General features: G+C 44.0%; 3 protein-coding genes across 7 annotated transcripts in view; 1 reads left to right on the top strand and 2 right to left on the bottom strand.

Moving 5' to 3' along the window:
* The window catches only part of LOC108165902 (uncharacterized), a 47,611-nt gene extending 44,124 nt beyond the window's left edge, over positions 1 to 3,487 (bottom strand). The window contains exons 1-2 of the mRNA XM_081615721.1: positions 2,757 to 3,487; positions 1,207 to 1,680 (exon numbers count right to left, since the gene is read on the bottom strand). Of these exons, the coding sequence (XP_081471847.1) occupies positions 1,207 to 1,671 (465 nt within the window). The 5' untranslated portion in view covers positions 1,672 to 1,680; positions 2,757 to 3,487. The remainder of the gene's footprint in view (positions 1 to 1,206; positions 1,681 to 2,756) is intronic.
* A 173-nt stretch (positions 3,488 to 3,660) lies between these two features.
* On the top strand, positions 3,661 to 8,057 carry pgap2 (post-GPI attachment to proteins 2). 2 transcript variants are annotated; one of them, XM_008401760.3, is made up of 6 exons: positions 3,661 to 4,134; positions 5,392 to 5,566; positions 6,083 to 6,332; positions 6,405 to 6,511; positions 7,140 to 7,248; positions 7,320 to 8,057. In XM_008401760.3, the coding sequence occupies exons 2-6, from the start codon at positions 5,393 to 5,395 to the stop codon at positions 7,448 to 7,450; spliced, it is 771 nt and encodes a 256-aa protein (XP_008399982.2). In that variant the 5' UTR covers positions 3,661 to 4,134; position 5,392; the 3' UTR covers positions 7,451 to 8,057. The 2 variants fall into 2 exon arrangements, with proteins under 2 accessions (XP_008399982.2, XP_081471851.1); XM_081615725.1 differs by lacking the exon at positions 3,661 to 4,134 and adding an exon at positions 4,162 to 5,178.
* A 987-nt stretch (positions 8,058 to 9,044) lies between these two features.
* Positions 9,045 to 22,318, bottom strand: rhogb (ras homolog family member Gb). 4 transcript variants are annotated; one of them, XM_008401757.2, is made up of 6 exons: positions 21,433 to 22,318; positions 16,141 to 16,262; positions 14,678 to 14,794; positions 14,330 to 14,476; positions 11,931 to 12,101; positions 9,045 to 10,341 (listed from the first exon to the last, which is right to left on the bottom strand). In XM_008401757.2, exons 4-6 carry the CDS (start codon positions 14,456 to 14,458, stop codon positions 10,066 to 10,068), a joined length of 576 nt encoding a protein of 191 aa, XP_008399979.2. In that variant the 5' UTR covers positions 14,459 to 14,476; positions 14,678 to 14,794; positions 16,141 to 16,262; positions 21,433 to 22,318; the 3' UTR covers positions 9,045 to 10,065. The 4 variants fall into 4 exon arrangements, with proteins under 4 accessions (XP_008399979.2, XP_081471855.1, XP_008399978.2 ...); XM_081615729.1 differs by having other exon boundaries at positions 14,678 to 14,753; XM_008401756.2 differs by lacking the exon at positions 14,678 to 14,794 and having other exon boundaries at positions 21,433 to 22,314.
* Between the last annotated feature and the right edge of the window lie 438 nt (positions 22,319 to 22,756).

Raw genomic sequence — 22,756 nt, 5'->3', positions numbered from 1 at the left:
AAAAAAAAGAACATTATACCAACAGTAAAATATGGTGGTGGTAGTGTGATGGTCTGGGGCTGTTTTGCTGCGTCAGGACCTGGAAGACTTGCTGTGATAAATGGAACTATGAATTCTGCTGTCTACCAAAAGATCCTGAAGGAGAATGTCCGACTATCTGTTCGTGAACTCAAGCTGAAACGAACTTGAGTTCTGCAGCAGGACAATGATCCTAAACACACCAGAAAGTCCACCACTGAATGGCTGATGAAAAACAAAATGAAGACTTTGGAGTGGCCTAGCCAAAGTCCTGACCTGAATCCTATTGAGATGTTGTGGTATGACCTTAAAAAGGCCGTTCATGCTTGAAAACCCTCTAATGTAACTGAATTAGAACAATTCTGCAAAGATGAGTGGGCCAAAATTCCTCCAGAACGCTGTAAAAGACTCATTGCAAGTTATCGCAAACGCTTGGTTGCAGTTGTTGCTGCTAAGGGTGGCCCAACCAGTTATTAGGTTTAGGGGGCAATCACTTTTTCACACAGGGCCATGATGGTTTGGATTTTTTTCTCCTTTAATAATAAACACCTTCATTTACAAATTGCATTTTGTGTTTACTTGTGTTGTCCTTGACTATTGTTTAAATTGGTTTGATGTTCCGAAACACTTAAGTGTGACAAACATGCAAAAAAACAGGAAATGAGGAAACACTTTTTCACACCACTGTAGATATGTCCACATACACATGTCCACATAGTCATGTGGACATATCTATATCTATGTCATAGACATATCCACTCTATGTGGATATGTCCACTCTATGTAGATATGTCCACTCTATGTGGATATGTCCACTCTATGATATGTCCACATGTCCACTCTATGTGGATATGTCCACTCTATGTAGACATATCCACATAGAGTGGTTCACTGGAATAGTGAACCAAGTGGCTGGAATAGTGTAGAGCAGGGGTGTCCAAAGTCGGTCCTCAAGGGCCGGCGTCCTGCACGTTTTAGTTCTCTCCCTGGTGGTAGTAACAACCTTTTCAGCAGGTCAATGTTCCTCTTAGGCCTTCTAATGAGCCATCATTTGATCCAGGGATCCAGGGAGAGAACTAAATGCAAGATGCCGGCCCTTGAGGACTGACTTTGGGCACCACTGGTGTAGAGGAAATTGACTGGGTCTCATAGTTAAAGTGAGAAGTGTTTCCTGTGGAGAGGTGTTACCTGGTCTCTGTAGGCCGTCAGCACCTCCTGCAGAGGGAAGGTGAAGCGGTACCAGCCCAGCCGGGACGTCTCCTTGAAGGCTGGAGACGTGGCAAACTTCCACAGGAAGCTCTGCTGCTCAGGAGCCACCCTCTCCTGCTCTGAGAAACTCTTTTCCAGGAGCCTCTTCTCTGCGTTATTTATCTCGTCTGGTCCCACAGCCAGACTCCACCATATCAGGGATTCTCCATCTTGAGTTCTGAAGCCTCCATCCCCCCTGATCCCACGTAGCGCTGATTGTGTAGTTTCATGTTTCAGACGACTCACGTGGAACTCTGGTTTGGGATATTCTGGGATGTTTGTTTTGCACAGGTATTTACTGCTCAAACCAATTTTTAAACTTTCCGTTTTCAGATCTGTTAGGTTTAGGTGACGCCCCTTAACAAAATGTTCAGGGTATCCTCTCCTGTTCTGTCGTTTCTGCATCGTTCAATCCTGCAGAATGTAGATGAAAGATAAAGGAGATATTTTTGTCCACAAACTTTGGCCTGACATAGGACAGGCAGGTACACAGAACGCAGTAAAACTGTAAAACAGTCCACCATGTGACTGAAGCAAGATAATCATTATGATTTTCTTATTCCAGCTTTGTAAGGAACGTGAGGATCTACTTTATCTGACCAGCTAAACCAGTTTGACAGAATTCAGTGAGTTAATCAGCTCTGACCTGAAGAACAAGCTTGATAGCACTTGTTGCAGAATGATTAACTTACATTCTTTCTTTGCTCACCAGGTGTTACCTCCTCTATGTAGACTTAAATAGGTAGTGTTGAGACGCTTTACAAAGGTCGAGAAAGAGTTACATGACGTTAGCCAAAAGGCCCATAGTAAAGACTTACATTTTGGATTCTGTTAGACGCTAAAGCCCATTTCTCAGAAAACAGAAACTTATCAAGCCACAGAGACATGGTGTAATTTCAGGGAGTGTCTTCAGTCCATATAATCAGCTACCCTCCTCCTTCTCCTTAGATGCTGCACAGACGTTTTTAGAAACTCTTCTCGAATGTAATGGTAAAAGCGTCTCCTTTCAGCGCTGAAAGTGAATAAAATAAGTAAAGTCTGAATGATTTTGTTGGCTGATTTTATGCTCCTTGTGTCAGTACAAATTTTGATTCATCAATTAGGATTTCCATTCTCAACAGTAGACAAACATATTTATGTCTTGCATTCTTGCTTGTTGCTTTCTGGTCTACAATACAAAAGCCTACATATGTATCGTAATCTTATTGAAAATGTGTCATAGAAGCCCAAACCGATACTCAACCATATAATTTTAGCCTGACCTGGCCCGAATTTCATTTCTGGTCAAGCTGTTGATCTTAATTCTAGAAAATGCCCACTAATACTATACAACTCTTATGTGTTACTTTCTGGGTAGAATTTGGTGTGTTAAATGTACAAGGAAATACATTCTGACCAACATACTGATCAATAAGAGTAATAAGTAAAAATATATTTAAAAAAAGATTAGAAATAACTAGTTCATAATAAAGGATGCTCAGGTTACTTACGTGTTCAGAGCTCAGGGGAAACAGAGAAAAGATGCTGCTGATGGCCAATCCAGTTCAGATCAGAGCCGGTCGGTCTGTTTGAGCTGCTTACAGGCTCTACAAGTCCAGGCAAACCTCCCTACCAAACCTTATTAACTGACGCTAAGCCCCTCCTCCGACTTTTCAGTTTCACTTCTGAGGAAAACAAAACTTTTATGTCAGGGTTGGGAGAGGGAGCCTGGGATGGACAATGAGTACAGAACGTTGCCAAATGGTGGCGGAGGCGGGGCCCTTCAACTTATGGGCCCAGCCTCCTCCGGACCTCCACCGGTCCGACCGGACGGTTTGTAGTTTACGGACGGTTATAGATAATAACTGACTAAATCCACAAAATAAGCAAAACAAAGAAGCAAAATATAATCTACGACGTTTCATTGAGTCATAATAACAGATATTAAAACCTCTTCAAGAAGTAAAACTGTAGTACACATGTAATAAATCCAACCATCGCTGGATCAGAGGGTTAATGATCTATCAGCAGAGGCTCGCTAACATGACAGCAGCAGCAGGTTAATGAGCCTCAATGGTTTCAAACCAGCAACCAACTTTATCTGCCCCAATCACTGCTTACCTGCAGGAACTTCAGCTCCACTGGTTCTGGAGAACTTTTTGCTTCGCGCTGCCGCCTTTGAGGATCAGCTGGTTCTCTACGTAAAGCTGACGTCACACATTCCAAACTTCCACGTACACTCGCAGTGGCGTCTCCACCCATTAGATCATGACTCCTCCGTTGTGCTGTCGGGAAACTTCTCCAGATATTAGGAGTTAACGACCAGAAGGTTCTAGAATGAGAACTGGACCGGACCGGACTGTGCCCATGTAGAAACTGAGGAACTTCCGTCCTATGATTACCTTTATTTGTTTTGTTTGTCATGTAGTCCACACGTTTTACCAGTTGGTGGCGGTAATGCTTCCTTCAGTTATTTGCCAACCACCAATATGATAAAGAAGAAGAACGAGATAGAATCGGAAATCAGTTCACGTAGCTCACGAAAGAAAACGGAGCGGTTTGTTTGGGTCAGAACAATTAACCTTTGACCCATAGAATAATCTAAAGCGTCCCTGTGACTCTGGGTTGATCAGAAGGACCTTAGAGTTGAGAGTTCAACCACCGAGGAGCCGCTGAGCAACTCAAACTGGACCAAAGTTCAGAGCTAATTTTAGCCGCGGAGCTAACCTGGGCTAACGGGGGATCAATGGGAACGAGACGGAGCAGCTGACCGAACCGGGCTGGACCGGACCAGACCGGATCGGACCCCTGTGAAGGTCAGACCTGTTGAAAGCGGACAGGAGAACTGATGATCGGCTGCTGACGTCAGCACAGTACACACCTGGACAGGTAACTCTGGAGTCAGACAGCAGCAGCCGTAACCGCAGGTTACAAACATGTTCGGTAAAGTTCTGTTCATCTGGACGGGTTAAATATCTGGACCCGCTTAGCGGGTTAAAAGTTGCTCAGAACGTAAAGGTTCTGACCCAAAATCATGAAAACGCTCAATTTCATAACTATCAATAGATGACGTCAGGAAAGGTTTAACAGGTGAGTTTCTGAGTTGAAACATTTCAGAAACTCCTTCAGGTAAATTATAATGAACTAAAATCATAGAATCAATATTTAGATCTGAACTGTTTATTCACATATGATAAAGTTTTTACACCCACTCAAATTTATTCTTAATTTACACTCCAGAAAATACATTTTCAAGTAATTTACTAGTTTTCTCTAAAATAATTGATGCAAACCAACATTAAGCCATGAACCAGCTGTGATTAAGTCAAGTCCTTAAACGAACAGAACCCGTCTCACAACACGAAGCAGGCTAAACAAAAAAATAATTCAGCTGCATCTATCAGTCTGAAAAGGGCTGTAACACTAGTGGTCTAGTCAAAGTCCAGACTTAATTCTGATGTAAAAAACCTGCAATGAGTCCGAATCAAATCAGTTCAGTAAGTGAGAGGGTCAAAGGTCATTCACAGTCAGTTTGTAGGTTCATGGGTTGAATGCTTCTTCACATTCATTTTTAACATAATGAATAAAATATTATTTAAAACATTTATTTTGTTTTAGTTTTATGATCTGAAACGTTTAAAAAATGCAACAGGGGGTGTGAATACTTTCCACTGCTCCGGAACCAGAACCTCAGTCAATGAGGTTCTGTTTGCATCATCGGAACAATCAGCCAATCACAGCTGGGATTCTGGTCATCCAGGAAGTCTGAGCTGGCTGATTATCAGAACCTGAACAGGTCAGAGGAGTTCCAGAACACGGCTCTGGTTCTGGTCATGACCCGAACTGTTTCTGAATCCTGTCTGGTTCTGGTTCTGAATGTGTGTTTGTGCTGTTTCTAACCCTGCAGTCCGAAGGTTCTGAAGGAGACATGAAGTGAGTTCTGATGAATGTTGGCGGTAGAAACCCAGTGGTTCTGTGCTAGGTGTAGAGCTGGTTCTGCTCCGTTCCTTGTAGTCAGTGTAATGGACCATTGTAGAAGAACTCTCTGGGAGACGGGTTGGTCCGATCCAGGACGTCTGAACTGGTTCTGCTTCCTGCGATTGGGTCAGGTTCTGGACCTAATGTCTGGTTCTGTGTTTGATCCAGGATGCTCCAGGGCCTATTGAGCAACCTGGACAGGGACCGGGACCGGCCTCTGATCCGGGTCCAGTTCACCAGCTTCGCCGTGGCAACGGTTCTCCTACCTCTGTCGGGTCTGCTGGCCTGCCTGCTCACCTCGCTGATGTACCACTATGAGGAATCCACCTACACACACTGCCAGGTGAGCCGGGCCGGTTCTGACCAGATCACCGGATCAGACCTTCAACTGGAAACTTTTACATCTGTGATCCAGTTGGATCTCCTAACCGGTTCCAGAACCAGGACGGAAGTAGAAGCAGGATCCACTCCTGGACCAGAACCTTCATCACATCTCCATTACGTTCTGACTCACTGAGGCTAAATGCTAGCTAGCTTCTAATAAACACTAGTTAATAAAATAAACTAGCTAGTAATAAACTAGCTAATAAACACTAGCTGGGTAGTTAGGAATGTGCTATTTAAGAGAAGCTAATACTAAAGCATGACACCAACATGGTGTTTAGCAAAAGCTAATGCTAAAGCGCTACACCAATTTGCTATTTGAAGGTTATTCAGTGACCTAGTCCAAGTTTGGACTGATATCTGACAGACACTGCAGCTGGAAACACTCCAGTGAGTCTAGGCTAAACCAGTTCAGCTGAGGGGGTCAAAGGTCATCCACAGGGTGTTAGAGACCTGTCCCCTGCTGTCTGTCCAGGTGTCCAACTACCTGCCGTCCATCAGCTCGGCCATCAGCCGCGAACCGGAGATCTACATCTGGCGCAGTTGCGTGGGTCTGCACTCGGCGCCGCGCTACCTGGTGACCGTGGCCTACTTCAACTTCTACCGTGGCCGCTTCAGCGCCAGGCTGCCGGAGCTGCTGCTGAGCGGCCTGGCGCTGGTCAGCAGCCTGGCCGAGAACACGGGCCTGCTGCTGCTCACCTACGTGGCCTCCACCGAATTCTACAGTGAGTCAGCAGGCGGGGGCGGAGCCTCTCGCCGCGTGTCGCTCTGACTCTAACCTTTTTCTGTGTCTCCAGAGATTCATAAATACTCCTTCATCATGTTCATCAGCTGCTCCCTGCTGCACATGCTCATCACCTGCAGGTTGTGGTTCGTCATCAAGAGGCACTACGTCAATCCTGAGGTAACCAGACCCGACCCAAGTTCTACCAACATTTAACATCTCAGTTTAATATTCAGCTCCTTCATAAATCATCTTAGTTATAGTTATTGGGCCGAAGCTAATGCTAGGGCCACCAACATGAAGCTGAAGCTAATGGTTAAGAATGTAAATTAAAAGAAAATTATAGCTTCAAATGAGATCGGTATTCGAGGGTTGTAATCTCTCTAAGGCAGATATAATTTGAATACCTTTAGCTAAGGCTAAATACTGTGTTGGTGTGACGCTTTAGCGCTAGCTTATGCTAACTAATTTGTTGCTATAGCGCATTAGCAATGGCTCCCACTAAATACCATGTTGGTAGAGCTCTTTAGCATTAGGTTATGTTAAATACCAGGTTGGTATAGAGCTTTAGCATTAGCAGACCTAATATTTATGATTATTGCTTTAGCGTTAGCACAGCTACCTTTTCCCACCACTTCCTTTGCTCCTGTGTGATCAGAGACTTGCAGCCACTTCCTGTTTCTAAACGACTGCAGTAATTTCTGGTTTGGTCCAGAAATTAACCGATTAATTGGTAATAAATGTTTCTGAAGCGGGAGAACGGGTCAGAACCTCCTTCACCTCTTGGTTTCTTCCATTTCTGGTTCAGGAGAAAACATCCTTCCTCTGGAAAGCCCGCATCTTCCTGTTCAACATCAGCTGCTGCGCCGCCGCCGCGTACTTCTTCAGACGCCACAACAAGTACTGTGAGGCGGGAGGTGAGTGGCTTGTTGTCACGGCAACGCTGCCACTACAATCTGCACGTTTTCACTGTGTCTCCGTCCTGCAGTCTACACGCTGTTCGCCGTCTTCGAGTACCTGGTGGTGTTCTCCAACATGGCGTTCCACATGACGGCCTTCTGGGACTTCGGGAGCGCTCAGGTGATGGTCGCCACGCTGCCGGAGGACAAGCGGTACTGACGGGGACAGGACCGGTTCTGATCCACAGGACCAGAGTCGACCGGTCAGTCCCACAGGGAATGGACCAAAACTTCAGACGGAACCGCCGGACCAGATGGTGGGAGCACTAAACTAAAACCCTTCAGGATGTTCTGTTACAGGGTTCTACTGATTCCACTGGATTCCTGGCCCAGATCCTTCGCCTCGGTTCTGAACTATTGGACTTTCATTCAGGAACAGAACTGTTTTTAATAAAAACCTAAACTTCAGACCGGTTTGCTGTCTGCACTGGGTTGCCATGGTGACGGAGGCGGGTCCTGGTGCCGCTGGCCGAGTGGGTCGGTACCGGCTCCAGCGTCTCCATCACGAAGAGCTTCAGCTGGACCTGATGAAACCCAGTCGACCAGAACCAGCGGTTGTCATGGTGACCCACATCATCTCATATTCTGGATCATGAAGGTTGCACCAAAGATTTTCCTTCCACCTAATTTTCTACTATCATGTCTGGACACAGCACAGAGCTACAGATGAAGTTTTCAGATTCTCTAAACTTTTCATCAAGAAACAAACATTTTAGATATTTCCTGGATTCTCAGGATTCACTGAAATAAAGTTTTAACGAAGCCGAGCCGCCTCACTCTTTCTGTCCACAGGTCTGCAGGGGGCGCCGCTGCATCAAACAGGGACAGCTGTCCCTCCCTGACAACATTTAACTGAGACACAACAGGTTTGGTTCACCTGAGTGATGTCACCAGGCCCTTATCCAATCACATCCCAGCCGATAAAACTTCACAGGCACTGCCATATGCAGCTCTGGTTTCCATGGAGACCATCCTGTTAACTGGATGCTATGACTGGAGGCGACCTTTGACCCCCAGCTCCAGGAACTAATCACAAGGGGCCTGTATGATTTGATGAAACCATGAAGGAGTCCTTTCATTGTTTTGGGGAAGTCGTTTCTCCACAGGTTAATTATTGATCCTCCCCCCAGCAGCCAATCAGAGGCTGATCTCTGGTCACCTCCCCCCAGCAGCCAATCAGAGGCTGTTCTCAGGTCAGCTCTCAGTGAAGCCTCAGCTGCTTTTCGGGAAGCGTCTGAATGGTAATGAAGTTTCTTGTTACCGTAAAGCAGCTGTTTCTTCTGAAAAATGATGTCTAACTTTAGATCACGGTTTTGCGGAAGCAGCTGCAGCTTTTTATAATCATAAAAGAGGAACCAGAGTCCGGTCTGATTGGACAGCCCGGTTCTTGGTTCACAGGCTGGATTGGTTCTTATGCTTCCTGAACCAACCCAGAACCTGATGGGGCTGCACCATGTGACAGGAAACGGCTTCATTATCTTCTATCTGGTGTTGAATCACTTCCTCTGCAGCGACCAAACCCAGAACCCACATCACCACCCCACCATCACCGTGCTTTACAGCTGTTGGTGCTGCTTATTTCTATCATGGTCCAACATGTCCTCTCTCAGGGATACTGTCCCATAAGTCTGATCCTTGAGCTTTACTGACCACAGTCCTGCTGCCATCTTCTTTCTAGAAGAGGCTAGCTAAGGGCTAACTGTGTTAGCTGTTCGCTAGGAAGAAATCATTGAAATAAAGAGCAGGAGACGATCAATATGAAACTTGTTTTTATTGTACTTTCCACTTAAATAAAATAATGTAAATTACTTCAATAAAAACAAATTATCAATAAATTTAACAGAAGATGGAAGCAAACGAAGCTAAAGTGGTTTAGCTGGTTTAGCAGCTTAGCTAAAAAAAAAAAACCCTGCAGAAACATTCAGTTTGAAATCAGATGTTTTCATTTAAATAGTTTGGATATTTAACAGAACTTGTGTTAGCAGGTTCTGTTTAATAACTACAACTGGTTATCCTGATTGTGGTTTAGATGCTAGTTAGCATTTAGCTTCTTCGCTAACCTTTTGGCTTCAGATGTTTAAAATGTTGCAGTTGCTGCATTCCTGCTCTCGGGTGGCTCATTGGAAAAATCAGGTTTATTATTTTTGTATTATGTTTAAATTGCTGTTTTTAGTCCAGATTTGTTTTTGCTATTTATTAATTTCCCTCCAGAATCGGCAGCTGAAGCAGAAACGCATCTTGTTGTTGTTTACAGTCTGATTAAACTAAATGTTTCCCAGCGTTTGTAAGGGTCTCGGTGTGAGTGACACAGAGCAAACAGGGTTAGATTATTGCATTTTCATCAGAGCCATCATCATGTAAACAGTGTTTCTGCAGTTAAATTCTCAGTTTAGTCACCAAACCTGTTCCTGGAGCCGGACTCCACCAGAGCCACTGGTTTTACTGGTGCGTTACTGGTTCATGAATGCCTCAGCAGAACTAAGATGTCTTCAGGTCCATCTGAACCTGAAGCTGATTGTCGGGAAGATTTTGGACCATTTTGCTGAAATTTGAGTTTGTAGAAGACCTCAGACATCCTGCACATGCTCAGACGGCTCTGGTTGAGTCTGAACCAATCACAGCAGAGCTACACATTCAACCCACAGCCAGTCAATTTGCATCACAAGTTCTGGAAAACCTTTAATCTCTGTCTTAAATTGCGTTTTTGTCTAATTAAAGGGTAAAAATCTAATGAAATGAGAGGAAAAAGGTTGAAACATTTCTCAGAGCAGACTCTCAGAGCAGGACGCAGTGCCTCTTGCTGACGGTGGGCTGCGGGTTCAGGTAGGACCTCACCGCCTCGGCGAACACCTCCTTGATGCCGTCCTGGTTCAGCGCCGAGCACTCCAAGTAGCGGACTGCCTGGATCTGCTTGGCCAGGTTCAGGCCCTGCTGGTGGGTGATGGGCGCCTGGTTCTGCTCCTTCAGCTTCTTCTGGATCTCTGTGTCGTTCCGGAGGTCGCTCTTTGTGCCGACCAGCAGGATGGGAACGCTGGGACAATGGTGGAAAACCTGCAGAGGAGACCAGAGTCACGGTTTGTACAGGAACGCCGCTGGACATAAAGCTGCTCAGGAGGTCAAGATAAAGTCGAGATCCTGTGAAAAAGATTAGATTTCTTAGCTACTGTCATCTCAATCGGGGCCTTTTCTCTAATCTAGCCGAATCTGCTTTAATCCAACTTCAGTCTCAGTTTGAATCCATATGTGAACGCCAAGCAGAGACCGCTCCAAAAGCAGGAAGTGGACTACGGTGCAGGGCATTCTGGGTAAATACAACCAGAGCTAATGTGTTAGCCTAGCGCTAGCAGGAGAAATGACTCGTAGTTTTTAGCCAAAGACTAAAGCGAAATCCTCCAACCGCTAAAATCTGACACCTCCATTTTTGTTTCCTTTTGGTGAGGAAGGAAGTAACACTCATTGTCTTCAGAGGTTATTGTGTCATTTCCTTCAGTGGCTCTTGGTGCAGCGCCCCCACAGGTGAGGAGGGGAACAGGTTGCTCAAAGGGTTTGGTTGGTTTGACTCAGAACAGAAAGAAAGAGAACCACAGCAGCTGGGGATGGAGCATATGAACTTTTGAACCCAATAGAAACGGGTCTACCGGACTATCAAGGAGGAAAACACCTCAAATCTGGTCCTGGATTCGGTCTAAGGAGAATCACGATGCTGATCTAAACACCTCCTGGTCTTTGCCTCAGACTGCACCAGGTCCTGACCAAGTTGAACAGCCACCCTAGCAAGTCACGCATCCTCATCACACACCCTGAGGGGCTCGTAGCCATGACGACGCCTTAATGACCAACCAGACACATTTCCACTATCATCTCAAAACAGAAGTGTTGTCCATTCTTTGAACCCTCAATGACCTTTCAGGTCCTTATACAACAACAGAGGAGCTCTAACTACGACCTGAAGACCCTTAGAGAAACTGCCTCCTGGATGGGGTTACTGGGGCCAGTCCACCTTGGTCCTCCAGCTGAAGATCCTCTACAAAAAGATTTACATTTAAATGTGGCCGAAATGGTCTTAGGGTCGATCAGGCCAGACAAGCAGGCCGGACGTTTAACGTCTTTGGTACGGCAAAGTATTTGATACGACATACCGAATTAAAAAGTCCAAAAGGACAATGACTGACCCAATGCCTGAATGGACGTTTGGTGTTTGGACAGTCTGAGCAAACTAAAGTGGTCTTGATCAGCAGTTTTCCAGGTTTCAAGAAAGTCTTTCTTTGGAATTTCCTCTTTTTCAGCTCAGCATTCATACTTCTACATGTACAAAGGAACAGATCTGACCTTTGAACCTTGCTGGCAAGGTTCAAATGTCCACTCCACTTGTCATCTAGACTTCAAAGCAGCTAAAGTCAGCCAAGAAAAGACCTCCAGACAACCTGGAGAAGGTTCTCCAGGTTGTCTAGAATAAGGACAGTATGAACCCTACTGGACCCCAGTCAGCTGTAACTAGACCCATCCAACCCAGAACCACAGTTCTTCTGACAGTTGTGGATGTAGTGAGCATCATTAGAACCTCAACCCAGTAACTTCCTGGATTCTCCTGAACAACATCATGCGCTGTAACTGTGTTGGGGGAATGTGTGACCTCTCACCTCTGGGTGCCACTTGTGCTTGACGTTCTCATAGGAGGCAGGGCTTGAGATAGAGAAGCAGATGACGAAGACGTTGGTCTGCGGGTAGGACAGCGTCCTCAGCCGGTCGTACTCCTCCTGCCCCGCCGTGTCCCACAGGTTCAGACTGATGACCCGTCCGTCCACCGTCACCTGAACGCACCACAGGTAAGACACAGGTTCATGAACACCTCACTCAAACTCTGACACAGTGATTGGCTCTCAGGACTGGTCGGAGAGCTCTGATTGTCTGGTTCAAACCTTACAGGAGTCGAAGCTTCATGCTAGCAGCAGAAATGTTTCAGTGAACTGTTCTGATGAGGGAACTGGAGCCCGTCATGGAGTAAACGGTCTGTGCAGCGCTTCACACTACATTCACGCCTTCACCCATTTACATGTTCACACACTCATGCTGTGTGACATTCACTGCGCTGCACTTTTACACATTTTTCGTAACACCTTTTATTGCAAATTTTATTAAATTATTCGGTAACACTTTATTTGAAGGGGGGTGAATAAGACTGACATGACACTGTCATAAACATGACATAACACCTGTCATGAACATGAATAAGCCTTCATGAATATTTATGACTGTTGTCATAAAGCGCCATTCGGTAAATTATCACATTTTAATACAAAGTTGACATTATTCAAAATGTCTTTGTTATGACAACTTGACATTAACCAAGAAATCATTACTGATATAAATTTGTTCTAAAAGTATTACTGATTGCACTTTAAAAATTAGGTAACTTTATGTTATTAAAGGTAACATAAATGTTTATGAAAGTGTCATGACAGTCTTATTCACCCCCCTTCAAATAAAGTGTTACCAATTATTCAGTTTCTTCTAAAATCTACACAGATAGTTTCTGTGAAAATCTTTCTGGTGTAGCATTGACATTAGCATGCTAACTCCTCAGGTCGAATGTTCTTCATATTTCCCATCAGTCGCTTCAATTTCATAGGAATTTTTCAAGATGGCAGCAGTTTTTGAGTCTTTTAAGCCAGTTATTGCTATAAAATGTTCCTCATTGTCATGATTTGGATGAATTTTATGTCACATCATGTGTTTGTTCATCCTGTTCATTGAAGTAACAATATGTAGCGGAATCAGAAACTGAGGAGTTTGCTGTTAGTCTTAATGGTTAGCATTAGCTTCTGGTAATGTTTGATGTGCTTAGCAGTTTAGCATTAGGCTCCACAAAGTTTTTTTGCATGTGTTTAGTGGCTTAGCTATAGCTTCTGCTTATAGTTTTGTGTTTAGCATTAGCTTTCCTTAATTTTTTATGTGATTAGCAAGTTAGAATTAGCTTTCTTTACTTTTGTAGGTGTTTAGTAGCTTAGTTTTAGCTTCTGCTAATTTTGTATGTGCTTAGCGGTTTAGCATTAACTTCCAGTATATTTTGTTAGCAATCTAGAATTAGCTTCCTCTACTTTTTTATATGCACTTGGTGGTTTACCATTAGCTTTTGATAACATTTTATTTATTTAGAGGTTTAATGTTAGCTAGCTGCTAATTTTTTAATGAGTTTTGTTGGTTAGCATTAGCTTCTGCTAGGATTCTTGTTTAGTAGTGGTAATTTGAAGCTAACATTTTGGTTAGCCGTGTCCACCACTGGCAGCAACTTCTTCTGATTTTAGTGCAAACATATATTCTCCTTCGCAACAATGGTGGCCATTTTGAAAAATGTGCACCATTAAAATAAAAACACAAGCTCAAGAAAATATGATTTCTCTGGTTGAAAATATGCATGATTTGATACCATACATGTTCCTGTAATTGGTGATTTTCCATGACGTGAATGTGATTTAATTTGGTTTTGTGTTTTCAGTCACAGTCTAAAACTTTTAGACTAAAAGCACTAATGGGCTTTTAGTGAAGAATTTTGAGGAAAATGATTGTTTTTATTATAATTAATGAGGAATAAGTCTGAAACATGAATGTGAAAAAGTGAGGTGGTGTGAGTAATTTCTGGATGGACATTTTGTACTTTTGGAGGATCTGGAGTACCCAGAGAGAATCGCTGCATCCACAGGGAGAACATGCCGAGAGGCCTAAACAGGGACCTTGTTGCTGTGAGGGATTCTGTCAGATCATTGCAGACAGCTCCCCCTGCTGTCCAAACAGAGACTCCCGTGTTTAGTGTTAATTTTTATTACTTTACTGTTTTTATCTGACAGCTTCACTCAGAGTCTCAGTAGTTTTTCCTGCAGGACAGAGAAAGTTTGATCAGCTGCCTGGTCCAGTGCCTGCAGCCAGCATGACTCATGATAGCTTCCAGATGTTTTCCAGATGCCTCTGGCTCTCACTCCGCCTTGACTCTCTGATGCGTCCTGAACACACCGGCTGAGCTGCGGTGCGTTCAGGGACCCACCTGGCTGCTGTAGTTGTCGAACACGGTGGGGATGTACTCTTTGGGGAACGCTCCGGTGGTGTAGGAGATGAGCAGGCAGGTCTTCCCCACGGCGCCGTCGCCAACGACGACACACTTCACGGTCTGCATGATAGCGTCGTCAGAAACCTACACACACAGCAGGAGGGGCTCAGAGGATTCACACATCACCTTCTGCTGCTTCACTCTGCTCGCCGTTATTTTTATCACTTCTTTTTTTATGCAGAGCTGAGATCTTTGTCAGCAGGTCAATCGACCTCCAGCGGCTTTGAGCCTTTTCTCTGCTTCACATCTGGTTTCCCCTTCCTTCTACCTGTAGGAGCGTCTCACCTGTGGAGTTAGCTAGCGTCTGCTGTAGCTCCTTTACAGCAGAGAGGTCAAACTCCAGACCGCTACAGCTTCTGACCTGCAGATTCGAAATGCATCGAAATGCTGGAGGACGGGACGCTGTTTGTAAAGATAACAGATAAACTTAACAGCAATGACATGAGTTATTTGGCCTGTTTAAGAGAAAAACAATGTTTTATTTGTCAAGTCATATTTTCACAATGATACTCATTTATAGATGTCTAAGCATTTAGTTAGCAAGCTAAACATTAAGTTAACCAACCAAACTTTGGCTCCAAGCTAGTTATTTATATTTGAGCTAATATGCACCTGATAAATGTTTAGCTAACTATCTAAAATATGTAACATGCTAACTAAATATTTAGCTAGCTTAGAGCTAAACTCTTAATTAATATGTATCTTATACATATTTAGAAAATGATTTAAAATAACGAACTGTTTAAATAGCTAGGTAGCTAGCTATTCAGCTAGTCAGCTAAATATTTAGTAAACTAAATGGTTTCAATAGTTCACTAAACTAAAAACTATTTTAGTAGTTATAAATATTTATCAATTTAAAATGTGCTAAATAGAACTATTTAGCATTCAACTGTTTTACTATTTAACTTTAGCTATTTTTTAGCTATTTATTAGCTAAATATCTAGCTAATATGCTAATTGAGTTGCCAGTAAGCTGAATTGGATGATGAAAATAGAAGCTGTGTTTTGTGAACTTCTATAATCTGAATCCTTTAGTGCTGATGAATTACTGTTGCTGTATTAAAATAGCTCATCCTTTTGTTTTAAGCTGAAATGTTGAGCAACAAAAGAGGAAATGAAACGTTGGTAAAGAGGTGACTCGCTAGCAGAAGTTTATAAAGAGGTTTGCAAGATCTAATTTTATTTTAATCGTCCACTTCTGCTTTTTACCTATATTATATTACCCAAATGTCTCTGAGCTGCATATTTAGCTTCAATTGTAATATTTAGCTTGCTAACTGAATACTTAGCTCAAAGCTAAATATGAAGCTTTTTTGTGTGAAGCTCAATATTTAAATAGTTAGCTTGAATGTGTGACATTTATGATGAATGAATAATATGGTGAAAATATGACTTTGTAAAATGATCCCAAGCTAAAGAAATTAAATTTTTTACAGTGTAACTGTAGAAATGTGTCCCTACAGTAGAGCAGGAGCTTCGATTGGCTGGGGAGCCTGATTCGGTGTGTAATGGTCTCTAATTTGTCCCGGAGCCTGATTCAGAGTGTAATGGTCTCTGATTAGCCCCAGAGCGAGTGCAGTGGTCTCTGATTGGCCCCGGAGCCTGATTCAGAGTGTAGTGGTCTCTGATTGGCTGGGGAGCCTGATTTGGCGTGTAGTGGTCTCTGTCATGGAGAACTGCAGGTTCTCCATGTTGACTCCATCAGAATGTTGGAGTGACTGGATTTTCTGATCAGCCATGTTTACCTTCAGACACTCGTCTCACTGGAGTCTGGTTGTTCCTCTGCAGGAGGTTCCTCGGTCTTAGATGCTTCAGATTCCTCGGTTGGACACAGTTCGCTCAGAAACACATGGCGGCCATGTTGCCCCTGGGGGCGGAGGGAAGGGGTGTTATTTGTGTTTATGGAAATGATCTGCAGAGGAAACGTCTCTAAACAAAGCAGAGATGTTATCCTGATCCCCACACACACATTTGCATAGAGCTGGTGTATATATAACAGTTTTATAGCCACACACACACACACACGCATACATACATACACACACAAACACACTGCGGTGTGTCGTCAGGACGACAGGAACCGGTCTGACTGACAGGTCCATTGTTTCTGTCCGACCCGTTTCTCCTTCAGGGTCCATAAACTCAGAGTTCTGCTTTAGGGTCCAGAACATCCTGTTGGGTGTTTGAGTCCAGGTGTTTGGCCCAATCAGAACCAATCAGAACCAAGCGCTAGACTGACATCAGGTGAAGTTCTGATCTGACTGCATGAGAGCTGAGCAGAACCTGATCAGAGGTCAGCGACCTTTCCAGCCCTGGCAGCCATTTTGTTTTCAATCCAGATGTTCAAAACAGAATTTAAACAAAAAAAAAAAACTAAATGTTATCAGCATCAAACGTTTCCATTAAAGGCAATAAATAAGTTTCCTATGACGGAAACGTCAAATAAAAAACTTTTTAAAAACCCGACGTATTTCACAACCTAAAGACGAAATAAAAAATAACTTTATAAAAACATTCAGCAGCTTCATAATAGATGTAGTGGAGGTCAGGGGTCAGGTATGGTTTTACTAAGCTCTCTGTTTTTATGCCCTTTAACCTGTTTAAGGTTTTCCTTCCACCAAACCTCCCGGCTGTGTTTGTGAAGCAGCCGATGGAGACGCTTTCTGTCTGAACAAACAGAAACTGCTGATGAGAGTTTTCTAGAAATAGCGGCGACTGATGAACACGTTCTGACTTCCTGTTTCAGGTGGAACCGAAAGCTGAATGCAAGAGCGGCTGAATGAAGCCGTCCTCAGAGGTCAAAGGTCACAGAACAAAGGCGCCCCGTTTCAGACCAGATCAGGTCTGGGTCACGGCTTCAGGAGTTTCTCTGTGACCTTCCTGTTGACCTTCATGGATGAAGAGTAGAAGCTCAGAAACAAATTAACTGGGTTAATTTGCTAGCTATTTAAACAGTCCATAACAGTCCGGCCCGATGCGACGCCATGCGATAGAACAGATCAGATAGTTCAGTGGAAGGAAAACATTTCATTTTCTGGTTTATTTTAACCTGTAAAACTGGAAAGTCTGGAGTGCATCTGTACCAACCCGCCTGAGATCATCAGTGTTGAAGCCTTCCCACAAATTAGGTCTGGACTTTGACTAGGCCAGCTAAATCTTCTCATAACATTCAGGAGATGAACCTCCACCCAAACTGGTTTTCCTCACAGCATGGGGATGATGGATCGTGTTTAACTGGGAAGCTGAGGCCTGGTTCTGGTCTAGTTCTGGTCCTCTGGTGAAGAGGAAGTGCAGACGTCGTTTCCAGTCAGTCTGGTTTGTGACAGAAATAATCAGTTCAGATTCTGGTTCCGGTCCTGTTTGCTGGATGAAAAATAAAATCTCTTGCTGATATTTCCCCTCAGCTGCTGTGGCGTTTTCAGATCAGACCCAAACCAACTGAAACCAGAACCGCAGAGGAAGAGTCAGGCCGACAGACGGATGAAAAGAGGAAGAGGCGACCACGGCTCCAGAAACAGAATGATGCAAAGCATCATGGGTAATGTAGTTCATAAAGCAGAACTAGACAGAGAAATGAGGCCCGATCCAGTGAGACTGAACCCAGTGACGTGTCCACTGGTTCCAGTTCCATCCAATCAGCTTCAGCTGCAGATTTATTTCTTCTCCAGAACCGACGACCCGACAGGAAGTTCTGGAAGTCGTTTCCAGAATATTTCATTGTGAGAACCGGGTTCTAACTGAATGGGCTGGGTCTCAGCAGGTCAGAACCAAACTGGACCATCTACCCACGCCACTGAGCCCAACGGGTCCAACTGGGTCCTCTAGAACTATTCTGTTCAGGACAATGGAACCAGAACAGAACAAGATCCTAACGAACAAAACTGGACTTTCTGGGGAAACAGAACCAACCAGAACCGGGACAGTTCTGAGAGATGGAACGTAAATAAAGTTCTAGCAAAACAGGTCAGAACCAGGAAGCACACTGAACTGAAAGGTAAACAACTGGACCGGACCCGACTCAAAGTGGAATGAGTCACAGTTGCTGTGACGACCGACTTCCTGCTTCGTTCTTGGAATGCTAATATTAGGCTAGCTGCTACTGATTCACATCTGAGCACGTGCAGTAGATGATGATGTCATCAGCTGATGTTAAACAGCCATGACTGAAAACAGAACCAGAAACAAAGCACTCAAACCAACAAGAAAAACCCATTTCCAGCTGGTTTGACCCGTCTGGATCAGAACCACCGGGTTCTGATCGACTGAAACAACCGGGCCTCAAATTCCAACATGACACCGGTCCAAATCAAACAGAACCTGTAGTCAAACCAAACCCAGGAGCGAAACGGGTTCAAGAATTAGAGCCAACCCAAATCAGAACCAGAACCAGACCGCAACCAGCTTCACCCAGTTAATTGGATCCCTCAGGTTGGATAAAACTGAACCCAGAACCGACCTGGAGTTTCAGAGAGGATCATCAGCTGATGAGAGTTGGACTTTTTGAGTCTCCAGAACCGGTCAAAAATGCCTCAGCCGGGTCTAGAACCTGACCCAGGTCAGCCAGAACCGGCAAGTTCTGATGAGTCGTCCTTCCTGTTCAGCTGCAACAAGAAAAATGTCCAAACCCGTAGAACTACGGCTCACTACCCAGCAGCCATGGACCCGCCAGCCTGAAACCAGAACCAGAACGGCTAGTCGTTTCCAAGCTAATCCGGCATGTTGGAAAACGCCTGCTAGCTAGCTGGGTTCAAACCTGAAGAATTAAAGGAGATCTGGTGGAGCAAAAGTTCTGCCACGTTTTGGTTCTGACTGGTTAGGAAAATCTCTGAGAGCGCCCCCAAGTGGTCGGATCATGAAACATTAAGAAAGTAGGTCAGGCCGTCAGTCCCATTGGTAGCTTCATGCATCCAACGCGATGAGGTGAGTGAACCAAGCATCTGCTTAGTGTGGACAGAGATTATTACTGATTCTGCAGTGGTGACCATGTTTGCTGTGACCAGAAACATGGCTGGCACCCTGGTTTCCATGGTGATCATAACGAGTCACACCAGTACTTTGGTCTGCTTGGACCAAAATCAGACTTAATTTATGTCATTTGGTGCAGTGTGCTATTACCTCGAGTTTTGTAAATAATCTATAACCTATCATTTGTAAGCAAAGCCACGCCAGTGACAATCTCTGCGGGACAAAGCACAGACCAGAAAGAAAACAAACATCCTTTAGCTTTAGAAGTCCTTTAGCTTCTTGCGACACCCTGATCACATAGGCGTACTTTAGTCTTCTCTAGCGGTTGGATCATGCGTGTGTCAAATGGACCCCGAGTCTCCTGGCTACTCCAGTCCATCAACAGGTCACTGTAGCATTAGCGTCCGCGAAAGCATTAGCAGTAGCATTAGCAGTAGCATTAGCAGTAGCGTTAGCAATGCTGAAGGGGCTCATTTTACCATGATGCCCAGCTACAGTGCGTCCTGAAGTCCAAGAAGACGTACATTTTCTGTAGTCGGTTGGATGGAGATCAGGAGAAAAACGCACTAGAATGGGTTTGGATGCGGAACACCTCAAAAAGTGGCTCAGCTTGTTCCGACCACACCACCGTGACCCACAGACTAGTTCTGAGGCAGGACCCATCCCAGTACACGGTCCAGAAGTGTCTCCTGAAATGGGTTTGACCTTGTTGTTTCAACCTTCCAGACCTCTCAGGTTCTGATCTGCATCCAGAACCAGAACCATACATTTATAAGCAGCATTCAGCTTCTATGCACCACAGATCTGGAACAAACTTCCAGAAACTGAAAGCAGCTGAAACCCTGAGTTCCTTTAGGCCAACATCCGCCTGCTGAGAGCCGATTTGGTTGATTGAACATTGATCAATATATTGAAGATGGTATTAGTTGTCTCATGCTTTGTGTAAATCACTTTGAATTGGACCCGGCTGCTGAAATGTTCTATGCTAATCAAGTTGAGCTACGGTGTCTCAGGAACCAGAACCTTAAGCTGGACCCAGTTGACCAGTTGAAGACAATGTCCTGTTGGACATTTAGACATTCAAACCCGACGTTTTGATCCGCTTTAAACGGACCAATAGGTCCAAAAGGTCCAACAGGTCCAAAAGGTCCAGACCATCTGGGGAAACAAATTGAATTCACATAAAGGTCCAACAGGACCTTCTCTTCAAGGGAACTGGTCCTCAACCAGATCCGATCTAAGGTTCCGATTCCTGAGACACTTTAAGATCCCAAAACCCGTTTCAGGAGACACTTCTGAACCAGAACCAAGATGGGTTCTGGACTCCTGTAGCGAGTTGTTGCGTACAGACCTGGAAAACCATGGTACCAGTTCAACCAACTGGACCGTGTACTGGGACGGGTCCAGTCAGGTCTAGACCATCAGGGAGTTCCTGCCTCAGAACCAGTCTGTGGGTTCACCGACCCATCACTTGAAACGGGCCAGAATCCAGAACCAGTGGAGGACCAAACTGTTTATACTGGTTTAGAGTCTGTTTTTTTGCATTGTTTTCTTCTTGAGAAGTTGGTTTCCAGCAGCTGATGGTACTTTGGTCTATTTAAAGTAACAGCAGCTCTTCCTCTTCTCCTGCAGTTCCTGATGTTCCTCTCAGCTTTTGGTTCCTGGACTTCAGATGTTCTGGTTTCTGCTCTACTGGGTCGGTAAAGCCCAGATCTGCTGGTTCTGTTGGCCCATTTCAGAGATCAGTGAGTGTTTCAGGGCTCAGCAGAGAAAAAGTTAAAAGAAGAAGTGAGAAACACACACACACTCAGGGAGTGGTCGCTCTCCATCTCCAGCTTCCTGCTCAGAAACTCGATCACACAAACAATCTGACTATTGATCCACTGGGGAGAAGGAGAACAGGACCAGAACCAGAGATCCAGTTTAAGTTTGGATCACAGCAGAACACACACCAACACATACATTCTCTGACACACACTCTGACACACACCAACAGCTCAGCGTAGCAGCGACACACATAGACACACACACACAGAGTGTGGCGGAGTGGAGCGCGCTCCGGCAGAACTCACCGCTCATCAGTCCAGTCCGGTTCTGCTGTGCTCGGTCCGGCTGCGGCTGCAGTGTGTGCTCCAGTGTGTGTGAGAGTGTGAGTCGGAGGGCGGGGGTAACGGGGAGGAGGAAGTCCGAGGGGAAGTGGTGGAGTTAGAGTTTGAGGAAGTTTCTGTGTGTGTGTGTGTGCGTGCGTGTGTGTGTGTGTGTGTGTGTGCGTGCGTGTGTGTGTGTGTGTGTGTGTGTGTGTGTGTGTGTGTGTGTGTGTGACAGTGGCGTTACTGGCCTGTTGAGAAACGTCAGAGCCAGGCTGATCTCGGTAAGCCCCGCCCCCTGGCTTTGACGGACAGGTACAGCGCAGGTGTGCGTTATTTATTGATATGGATCATAAGCTGTAAATTCCTTCCAAGCTTCTCCTGTTTGTTTCTTTGTTTTTCTTTTAATTTCTCAAGTTTTTTTTTTTGTATTTCCAGTTTTTATTTTTGTTTTGTTTGTTGCTATTCTGTCTATTTTCTGTTATTTTGTGTTTTAAATCCGTTTTCTGTTATTATTTTTATTAAACTTTAATGGTTTATAATATTTTCTAATTAAATCGGACCAATCTGAGTTTTTTTTAACTGTTTCCTGCTATTTTAAATTTAGATTTTTCTATTCGCTAGTTGAACATTTTCTTGCTTTTTATGTCAAACCTAAGTTATTTTTCACGTTTTTATTCATTTAATCTAAAATGTGAATTTGAGTTTTTTTTCTCTGCAGCTTTTTTACATTTTAAATTTAAATTGTATCTTGTTTTTGTAGAAGTTGAGGTTCATCTGGTTTAATTTGCCGTTTTTGCGTTTCTTAAACACCTTTATGTTTATCAATTGATATTGTTCCTGGTAATTGTATGTTTATGTTTCTTGGTATTTTTAATGTTTATGTTAACTGTTTTTATATTTTTATATTATTTATATATTTATATTCTTAATGATCTTTTAACATTTTTTATTTCTTTGTGTTTGTTGTTTTCTGCCTTCAGGGGCGGATCTAGAAAAATATTTATGGGGTGGCAAGAGGGGGGCAGGGATTTCTTCAGGGGTGGCAGCATATGCCAGTATGTGTGTGTATATATATATATATATAAAATGTCTTATTCTCACATTTAGCTTGCACAGACCTAACATTGGACTTAATTTACTTGATTTACTTGTTGCGAAATATTGTTTGTAAGTTGCATTGTTTCAAAATGAGCTTCATAAAGCACTGAGGATTAAATATAATTTCTTAATATAGTATAGTTAATTATTTTTATGTCTTTCATACTCCTGCCTGCTAATTGATATGTTACTGGATTGGACAGTGCCT

The sequence above is a fragment of the Poecilia reticulata genome, chromosome 14 (assembly GCF_904066995.2).
Source record: "Poecilia reticulata chromosome 14, P_reticulata-male-v2, whole genome shotgun sequence".
Taxonomy (NCBI): Eukaryota; Metazoa; Chordata; class Actinopteri; order Cyprinodontiformes; family Poeciliidae; genus Poecilia; species Poecilia reticulata.
The sequence above is the reverse complement of the archived record's forward strand: the minus strand, read 5'-3'. Positions and strand labels throughout refer to the sequence as shown.